Below are 10,497 nucleotides of genomic sequence, written 5' to 3' on the forward strand. Positions count from 1 at the left end.
TTGACTATCTTCTTCCAACTGCCATAGTTATTCTACGAGTGTTATCGTTGCCCGACTGCCGTCATAACTAAGACCCATGCCATTTATTTCTTAACTCCTGTCATTTGTTTCCTTACTTATGATTTCTGTCATCCCAATTGTAATATATTCCGACCGCTGTCACCTTGTGTGTAATAGACGCTGACTGCTGTCATCTGACCTCCGTGACCCCGTGTGTACCTACTGCTCTCTGGCCGCTGTCATCTTACCTGTCACCCCTGACCGCCGTCATCTGACGTCTGTCACCTCCTTGTCTCCCTCAGCTTCACGTGGCGGCAGCCAACGGCTACCTGTCGGTGGTCAAGTACCTGCTGGATAATCACGTGGCTGTCGGTCCCTGCGACAAGGACGACTGGCAACCCATCCACGCCGCCGCCTGCTGGGGTCACGTGAGTTAGAGCACTGCGGGGGGATCGGTCACGTGACTGGATGCGATTGTCAGAGGATATGTGAGTTAGATATGCCTGCTGGGGTCACGTGAGTTAGAGCACTACGGGGCGGATCGGTCACGTGACTGGATGTGATTGTCAAAGGATATGTGAGTTAGATATGCCTGCTGGGGTCACGTGAGTTAGAGCACTACGGGGCGGATCGGTCACGTGACTGGATGTGATTGTCAAAGGATATGTGAGTTAGATATGCCTGCTGAGGTCGTCGAGCCGTGTCTCAGCAGAGCTGGGTCTTTGCAAGTTTGCTCTGTGTTTAGTGAACGGATGTAGCTGATTCCGGGCTATATGGAGGATTAACAGTACTGGGAACGGTGGGTATTTTCACGAATTATTGAATGTTTTAAGAAGGTTCATGTCGCTTTTCTTAAATGTTAGCAGCCTGTCATTAATTCATAGAACCACGTTTTTTTACAGGCAGACAAGATGTACTTTGTGGTCTAGAAACACTGTTTGCTAAACAATATTAACCCAGCACGTTTTTGGATTTCGTAAAGCAGCTAGTTCACAAGACTCAATCGCCCCTTGTATCGATTTAGTTTTCGTCGTGACCTTAGGCTGAGACTCAATGTAGTAACCTTGCCTATGTGACATTGGCCAGCTACTGGTCGTAACTGTAATCGTGATCGTGACCTTAAACCGTGACCTTACCGTGATGGTCTTGTTGCAGCCGCGGGTGATAGAGCTACTATACCAGCACGGAGCCGATCTCACCGCCAAAACCCGAAATGGAGAGACTCCGTTTGGTAAGTCACTAAAATCCCCTGTAGATAACCGATCACTACCAGCTGAACAACTGTTAGTCGCCGACTCAGCTGCTGTTGATGGTGCTTTATTTCGACTTCCGGCCATCGAGCTCGTGGTATCGATTCTAAAGCCATCAATAAACCCAGCTCTGCCGTTGGGAGCATGGATTTTTTCCTCATGTAGAGAGGCTTGTCGAATGTCTGGGACTGGGCTCGTCTGCGCCAACATTGATCGGATAGTGATTTAGACCCGCCGATTGTCCGCTGATCGGACATAACTTGTCGATGGGTTGCATCAGAAAATGATCCTCGATGCGGCTGTTTTTGTTAGGCACACAAATCGCAGCTTTTCTTAAGCTTCCATTAGCTGTACGGTCTTAGCAGGAGAAAATGTTCATATTTATTATGTTGGATCCGTTCTGATAAAAAACGATGATGGCAGAAAAAGCTGGCTTTGATGTGGTCTGGTCCACATCCGAGATAAATCCTGATTCGTTCCATCACAGTGTGATTGTTCACCAAGTTAGACGTTCACGATGATACGCAGAAGGAAATAGGCGAAGGGACTAGCCTGTCCACTTTGCTCTCTCCAGTTCCGACTCCGGCTCCAATTCTAACACTGCCCTTTCTGGTGATGGCTCAATATATCCTTCTTTCCTCTCTCATATTGCGTGTTTGTCGTCGCGTGCTGCCCGGTGCGTGTCTCGGCCCGTGTCAGCTGCTCCCGTTGACCCAGGACGTATCCCTACCGTCGGCAGTGCCCTGAGCTGCGGTCATTGACCCCGTGAAGTTACACCTGACACTCACCGACACTCACCGACACTCCCCGACACTCACCGACACTCATTGACTTCCTTCCGTCACTCGCGGTATTCGCACAGTACAACTTCACCGGAACTCAGTGTGTAGCCCGTCGTGCCGCCCCCCCCCCCCCCTCTACTGAGTCTGACAACTCCAACAGTGCGCCAGAGCGTGACATCAAAGCAACACGCTGGCTGAATTACTCGGCACTCGGAGATATTTGCCGTTTGGTGGCATTAGTTACGACTGGCCGGCAGTGTCTGTTTAATGTGTTGGCAACATATTCTTGGAAGTATTTAGCGATGGAGTCTCTTACGGGTTACCGGTTTTCGGATAGGTTGATTTATTTATGTGTGAAGTAGTCTTCGGGCGTTGTGGTGAATTTGATGTTTAAACTTAACGTTTATTGCAATTTGTATTACCTTCTACGGTCATCATTTTCAGATCCACGCCATTTCGACTGCTATCATCGGCGTATGCTAGACGAGCCACTAATGGAGAGTGACCACTCCATACAAACACAACCCAACAACACCGCACGTCTCCTCGCCACTAACGCAACCGTTTTGCATTCTCAGACGTCTGCGAGGACCCGGAGATTCGTGAGCGGCTGGAGCAGCTGCGTAACGAACAGGAACTGAAGCGCAGCACGGACGGCCAGCTGGCGCGCGTGCGGCGCACACAGTCCACCAAACACTCGATCCGGCGTACCTCCATGCGCCAGAAGACGCTCACGCCTAAGAAGGATGTGAAGCAGGAGGCCAGGATACGGCTGGGAGCGGAAGGCACTATGGTGAGAGGAGGGAAGGGACTGGGAAGGAGAGGAGGGTGTTTGGAGAGGTCAGGGATGGTCATGCAAGAGGTATTTGTGGTGCGAATGATGGAGAGTGTGATGCTGATTCCAAGGATATCGGGCCATTCTTCAAGCTTATCAGCTTGCATGTTACCTGTAGTTTCTATTCAGGTTGTAGGCAATCGTCAATCGCTACCGTTCACTGCTTCAGCAAATTTGCCATTTGTTGAACGTGGACTACGGATTTTTTATATACGGGGTAGTTATTTGTTATCATGGCGATTATGTTTCTGGTAAACGACCATTGTCTTTGCAGATAAGCAGGCATCATATTATGTACAGTACCGTGAGAGAATTGGATGGAAGTTCACGTATTCGTCTGATATAGTTTTCAGTCCATCAAATAAACATTTTTCCTCAAACGACAACACTTCTAAATGTATTGTTTCATTTCAAAAGTGGCTGGGCCTGTCGGGGCTGGTGACGTTTTCCAGTTGTCAGTCTCTCTGTTAGTTGATCAGTGTCGTGTTTGGCACTGTTTGCCGCGCCTGGCTCCCATCCTCGGCGATTGCCTCTGGGACAGTGAGCTAGCGATAGTGAACTTAACGGTGCGTGCTGTCAGCTCCGGGCTGTGAAGGGAACACGGACGCTTTGAGTGCGTGGTGTGGTTGGTAGTGGAGTGGATATGCGTTGCGCGTGTAGCTTTAGTAAGCCAACAGCGGGCAGCTACTTTATCAATGATTGTCGTATTTTGTTGGTATAGGTGATTGATATTGACGATAGCGAATCGTGCGTGAAATCTTCACGGCTCTGAACCACAGTACACCTGTTTATGTTTTCACAATGTATTCTTTTTCACTAGAAAAAGTCAATGTGGTTTTTAACGCCATTGTGCGTTCAAATTGTTTCGTTGTTTGGTCAAGTCATAATATCTCGGCCCCCTTCTACTCTAGTTTATCGTGACGCACCTCCCCTCGCTCTGCAGAAGTCGGAGCTGGATGAACAGAAGACACCGCTGGATGTTCACGATATCTCCATCATAGTTCCGGGAATCAACGGCACTACCACGTAAGTCCTTCCTTTACTCGCTGATTTGATCAGCTTCTCCACCTTGGGTCCCGCATGCCTTCAGCACGATACTTCTCCGTATTTATGGCGAGAATCATCTATGCCTGACTATTCGTACCACCATTGGCTGGTGCTTTTACTCTCCGTATACCGTCCTACCATAGGCCTCCCCGTTCCACCCCGGCTGCCCACCATCAGCCTGCCTCGTCCGCCGGGCAATATTCGCGTCGACACAGCACCGACTCCGTGCTCCCGCTCCCTGCACGAACGATATTGGCTCTTGTCGGCCTGCTACGCTGTCATGGATCAGATCATCTGCAACGAACGGGTGTCGGCGCGGCGGGTGAGGGGAGGGGTGGAAGCACAGCCTGTCACTTGGGACGCTGGGAAAATTAGAGCGTGCGCTGTCTGGGGAAATAGATTCCGTGCCGTGTCGGCTCCAGCCGGACCCGGCCGACTGACACCCAACACTCAGAGCTCATCGTCTCCTCTCTCTCTCTCTCTCTCTCTCTCTCTCTCTCTCTCTCTCTCTCTCTCTCTCTCTCTCTCTCTCTCTCTCTCTCTCTCTCTCTCTCTCTCTCTCTCTCTCTCTCTCTCTCTCTCTCTCTCTCTCTCTCTCTCTCTCTCTCTCTCTCTCTCTCTCTCTCTCTCTCTCTCTCTCTCTCACTCTCTCTCTCTCTCTCTCTCTCTCTCTCTCTCTCTCTCTCTCTCTCTCTCTCTCTCTCTCTCTCTCTCTCTCTCTCTCCCCCTCCCTCCCCACCGCCGCGTCTCAAACAACGTGGCGCCACCGAGGCGATGACAGGATGACGAGACACGGCCGGGACGGCAGCAATTACGGAGGGCGCACGTGGCTGAAAGGCGGCGCCGCCCCGACGCCAGCCGGCGCCGGCAACTGATGGATGAGGGGGCGGGGCGGTGGGGGGGGAGGGGGGACTGGGAGAGGGAGAAAGGGAGGGGAGGAGCGGGGGGCGGTGATGAGATGGAACGTGTAGGGAGATATGAGGAGAGATGTTGCAGTGCCGAAAACGTTCGATCTGGCTCGTAAAATCAGACATCAGCCCGGAAAATGATAAAAAACGTCATTCAGTGGTTGATGCGAGCGTAGGCATACATTTTGTTGGGTATAAATGCAAGGAATAGAACTATAAATGCAAGTATTTGAGCGTTTGAGATCATGACTGTGCAGTGCGCATATCGCCGCTCGTTAAACATTCTCAGCAATTTCTTTATTTCCTTATGGATTCCAACCACAGTTCACCATTCCCCGAGCTCTGTACTTGAAGCCAGGCTTTTGGAAGCTGTTACATGTAAGTTTACGAAAAAAGTCTTTTTAAGAGAAAAAGGCTGCATCTGGATATGATTGCTGTTAAGTAACAGCATTTGTATTGGCATAAGGTGCAGAATTCGGTTGAGAAACAAAGTGAAACTGCTGGAAACGAGTTAATGCGATGAGCGTAACTCAATATGACTTTCCATCGCCATTCGCGTCGCTTGTAGTATTTGGTTTGAGTAATAAAAAGATAAGACGTGAAGCACGTAGTGTTCGGAGCATGTTCGAGACTGAGCTCGAAACATCAGTGGAGGAGAGGACGACGTACGGAATCTAACTCCGTGACATAATATCGGGTTACTGGAACCACCACATTCATTTCACCCGACAAGGAGATTGACTTAGTTTGAAACAGCACGTGCGTCAAGAACAGAGAACAGGGGACCTTCCACCAGCAGGCCACTCGGCAGTGACGGAACTGTGTGCCGTCCTCGAGATCACGTATCTCCAGTCTTCGGCCCCAATTTGTATCGTATAACCGCCGCGGAGTCGGGTGTGTCGCGTGCCACGCCCTGACTCGTGGTGACGCAGGCACAGAGTGTGACTCGAATAACAAGTCGGCGGCCCGCTTTGTCCGCCGTGGCGGCGTGGGGTGGCTGTTTGTTCAACTGAAAGTAGCAGGGCTTGAGAGGCATACAGGCCCTCACGTCGACATAATTGATAGTGAATGGGGAGTTATTGTTATTTTTTAACGCGTCATTTTTGGCTCACAGCTACCAATGAAATATTCGGCTCACTTTGTGGGGTATTAGCAATACCATCTGTGGCTTTGGCTTTGTTATTCTCTTTTCCTTTCCTTTCTGCTGCTTCCACTTAAGAATTCCCGTTAATTTGTATGCATTATATCGCTTGTGTCCCTGAAGTGGTCGTCTGACTCCTACCCCCGTTTTCGTTTGTCCCCAGTCCGACTGAGAATGGGGACGGCGTGACGACCCTGCCTGACCCGAGGAAGGTCAACGGTCACCAGGTCAACAACAACGACCAGCCCGACGCCAAGACCAACTGTAAGTGGGTGGGACTGGACAGGGTTTGGTAGGCTGGACAGGGCTTCTTGTTGAGCTGTGTGTGTGTGTGTGGCGTGTGTGATAGACTGGGAGGGGTAGGTACTAGGTGTGGTTTGTCGGACGTGAATGCTGTAAGTGGTTTGTGAAGGTAAATATGCGTATGTATTGCTACTGTGAATGGTGAGAAATCGTTCGAGGTGTGTATGATGTAGAATTGCCTAGCTTGGTTTGTTGGTAGCCAAATGACCTCGGCTTAAACAGTGAATCCTCATGTAGATCGCTAAAGCTGCGCCATAACGTTTGAGGTAGCACTTGGCACCGCTGGTCGAGTTAGTAGTGTCCCTGTGCAATTCCTGTTTCATCCACCTCTTCCCTGGGTAAGCAAACCTATCGTAATTAGCTACAACTAGCTTTGGTTAACGTAGCTAAGTCCCCCTCCCCACGTCCGTGTGGTGTGTGCTTGATCCATGGCGTCTGCGGGGATGTCGGTCGGTGTTGTCATTTCCGGCACTCAGTGATTATTGCCAGTCACAAATATCCAGACACTCTCAGACTGGCGTGTCTGAGTGTCCTCACAGTGTCTGGCGGTGTCTGGTGTTGTCTGGGAGACCAGAATAGCTGCTGCGAGTGGCGTCTTACCCCATCTCCAGTGGTATCGGGTGTCTGGCCAAAGGGAGGGATGTTTTGGTCATGTTCCATAAGCTTTTCCTGGAACTGGTTGTGAAGTGTGTTTGTACATGCTCCAAGTGTTGGGTAGACACGTCTTGGTGGTTGAGGTACGGGCAGCCAAAACTTTCCTTCAAAATATCTTTTTCCTCTAGTGCATGCATGCACTAGACTGGACCCGGAATTTAGGAAGTTCCAACGCTGAGCTCCTGAGTCATTGCTCACAGGCTGCTTTGAAATAATGTCATGGTTTATCTTCACATTCACTGCGGATTAGACACTTAATAACTGTCCGGTATTGTAGTACTGTCAAGTGTTTCATGGTGTTACATTGTATGCTGTGGAATGGGACGGTACGTTAGGTGGGCTGAGACGATTCCAGCGATCCAGGTAAGATGAAGTATTTTCAGCGGATCCGTGACCGTCCTGACTCACTTATTTTAAGTGGGATCATCATACGCGGTAAGAGGTTAGGTGTTCGCGCATCTGCTGCTCAGCTGCTGTATAGTGTAGATTCTTGCTCATTTTTGTAACTGATTTTTTTATGTGCTGTTTTATATCTAACGAGGAATGAATGTTAAGATCAATGATTCCCAATTAATTTATTGCATTTCTCAAATGCATGCTATGACGTTTGCCACTGTTCTTTTGCGCTACTGGTTTGACAGCAGTTGTATTTTTACTTCATTCTGTTCATTTTTATTCGTAATCGGAACCCGTTTGTGCTGAATGAATTGTTTATGAATGTCAACCAGGAATGAGCATACCTACCCTGTATATAACATCTCTCACCGGCTGTTGAGCTGATGTCCCCGGCCTGTGAGTGCGCCTCCCCGCATGCCGCCCTGCCGCTGTATCTGGCTGTGGCTGTATGTACAGCCGGCCGGTCAGCGGCTGCGTGTCCAGTACCGGCGCCCGCTGAGCACGCCTCACACTCTGTTCCATGTGGTCGCTAGCGCTGGAGAGCGGTTCGTCAGAGTCCGGTAAGATCGACATCCACGTGCACGTCACCGTGCGCACGGCCGGCGGTGCGGGCCCGGTCAGCGCGCCGCCGCAGGGCACGCTGGCCGACCTGAAGCTGCAGCGCGCCCAGCAGCGGCCACCGCTGCCGCCCGGCCCCGGTCCCGGCTCAGCCGGCACCCCGCCGCGCCCCCTGCCGCCAGGTGCCGGCGCAGCTGGGCCAGCCGCCGCCAACGACGGAGAAATCGAGATGAAGAAGTTTGTCAGCACGGTGCCCGGCGGAGGAGTGACCTCCGAACCGCCGCACGAGGGAACCGGCTGCTGCGTGCTGCAGTAGCGACACTCAGCGGCCCAGAGGCGAACTGATAGTACGCCGGCGGACGCTGCGCGGCGCCACGAGTCAAGACGGCTGCGAGTGTTTTAGACGTTCTGTTGATGACGCTAGGTGGAAGACAATCGTGAAATGTCTTGAGAGACAGGATTGCAGCGTTTGTTGCGAATATTTGGTTTTGTGACGTTTGTGATGACTTGATTCGGAGACATTTGGTGATATTTCGAGATTTTAATGACAGGAGAGGCAGCGTTCCAATGGTAGTGCCAGCTAGACGTTGCTTGCCTGTGTGAGGTCTATTATGGGTCCATCGAAGGACTTATTTACACTCGTCATAGTGATAAGAAATTGCGTTTTTCATGCGCTGCGATTTACACGCGAGAGATCATGTGAATATCGGGAGCCATTATTGAAAGCTCCATTCCATTTCATTCCGAATATTGAGCAGCACGTAAATGACGGTGTTTTGTTGTTGATGGTGAATGCGTGATGATCTCGGGTAGAGCAGGCGTTTCTCCGTGGCGTCTGCACCTCCGTACGGTGATAGCTGTGGCGTCTTGTGGCAGCCGATCCACAACCAATGCGTGCTTGCCAACCGGGTTAAAATGTGCTCGAGCTTCACTAGTTTGACGTACGCGGTAGTCTACCGTAATTGAGATTATGACGAATTTTCGCATCACGAACGAAATTTTAACTGCGATACTGTGTAGAATGTGCTTCATTAGTTCCTAACCACTGAACTCACATTTAGTAATTCTGCCTAATACTATGAAAATACGAGAAGCATCCTTTCGCACCGTAACCCCTGAATGAAATACGATCGGGTTGATATTGCATTTACACCTTTTCATGCGATATTTTCTTGTCGCGTGTCTTCCGATTGCGCTGTTTGATAAAGGGTCGGGGAGGCGGGTGCTGAACGTTTGTTGGCGCTGAGCGGGTACCGTTTGTTTCGTGAACTTGTCACATCGACCGTCTCTTTGTTACGCTGCAGGGGTCGGAGATCGCTGTATTGTTCTGATAACACGTCAAAGTAACTTGATTACTAGCTGCTACTCATTGTTCTGTAATTCGTAGCTCAAAGCTCGTTTGAGACAGGGCGGTCTGCTCGTTCGTTTCATGTTCTTGTATCTGTTACGATGTTATCTCTCTGCACGTTCTGACTGCTGTAGCACATACTCGGGTGATCATACCTGTATTAAATCACTCACTAACCACCAGAAGACGCTCGGTCGTCTAGCAATAGTATCTCCCTGTACATGTACTGCCACGCTGCTAGCCAAACTAGCAGGAGGTGTCATAATACATAATAGTCAATCATCGGAACCGGCCTGAAATCAGTGGCTAGCAGTGTATGGCGGCTCTGTCTGAAGACTGAGAGCGATCGTCAGTTGCGCTGCATTTTATTTCTGTGTGAATGAGTGCTGCAGACGTGTATGACGTATTTTTATATATAATATACACATGTGAAGCACGATGTTTGTGATCTGGGATGGATGGAAGGCATGCAGATGAGGTTTTAGGATGGGCATCAATTTGGAAACAGCTTATCAGCAGGGACCTGCTTCCTTGCAGTGGACTTGTGAAACACATCATTTAATATTCATCGAAATTTTTGGGAAAGGACGTTGGAAAATGTGGCTCTGGGATGCGGTACTTTCATTCTCCGCGCACAATTGTAGTGTGCACTGATAACACTGCGGCGCACGGTGGATACCACGATCGTTTTCCATCGGCATCGGCAGCAGCACTTACGCGGGCGGGATTTTCTCAGGGCAATGAACGTCACCGAGTCTGATCAAATGTACACGAAAAGCTATTAAATCACAGTTCAGAAATCCCAGGTAAACACTACCATAAAGACATAACAGAATTATGTCATCGAGTAACGGCCGCATGCAATATGCATGTCTTGTCGACTTTCTTCAGTAATCAGCAGTCTGTTATCGGATAGTATGTACATAGTATTGACCATTTCTCAAGTCGTGTGCGTGCCTGTGCTGACTAGCTGATCATCTCGGATAACAACAGGGTACGGTAGCGGGTAGTGGCAACTGGCATAGTGAAAACCTCCAAATCATCGCTACCCGATGCCCACTTTAAATGAACATCTATGTCGGAAGGGTGGGTGATTACACGCATACCCCATTCTGCAGGCCAACATTCGGCGTACTAACTCGGGCGTCTGCTAGACTGGACGGTACACACCCTGGAGCCCCAGGCCCATCTATCCACAACGATTACAAGTCAGAAGCAGGCGGCAGCCTTCGGAGCCACCGTTTCTCCAGCACCGACCGACTGCTATCTCCCAAT

At 50.1% G+C, this 10,497-nt stretch overlaps 1 protein-coding gene across 1 annotated transcript; it reads left to right on the forward strand.

Moving 5' to 3' along the window:
• Nucleotides 1–301: 301 nt before the first annotated feature.
• Nucleotides 302–9,658, forward strand: LOC122371148. The gene is made up of 6 exons (XM_043347280.1): nucleotides 302–428; nucleotides 1,156–1,231; nucleotides 2,611–2,825; nucleotides 3,811–3,893; nucleotides 6,127–6,227; nucleotides 8,057–9,658. Exons 3-6 carry the CDS (start codon nucleotides 2,748–2,750, stop codon nucleotides 8,188–8,190), a joined length of 396 nt encoding a protein of 131 aa, XP_043203215.1. The 5' UTR covers nucleotides 302–428; nucleotides 1,156–1,231; nucleotides 2,611–2,747; the 3' UTR covers nucleotides 8,191–9,658.
• Nucleotides 9,659–10,497: the final 839 nt, after the last annotated feature.

The sequence above is a fragment of the Amphibalanus amphitrite genome, unplaced genomic scaffold (assembly GCF_019059575.1).
Source record: "Amphibalanus amphitrite isolate SeventyFive unplaced genomic scaffold, NRLGWU_Aamphi_draft 001210F_arrow, whole genome shotgun sequence".
NCBI classification, from domain to species: domain Eukaryota; kingdom Metazoa; phylum Arthropoda; class Thecostraca; order Balanomorpha; family Balanidae; genus Amphibalanus; species Amphibalanus amphitrite.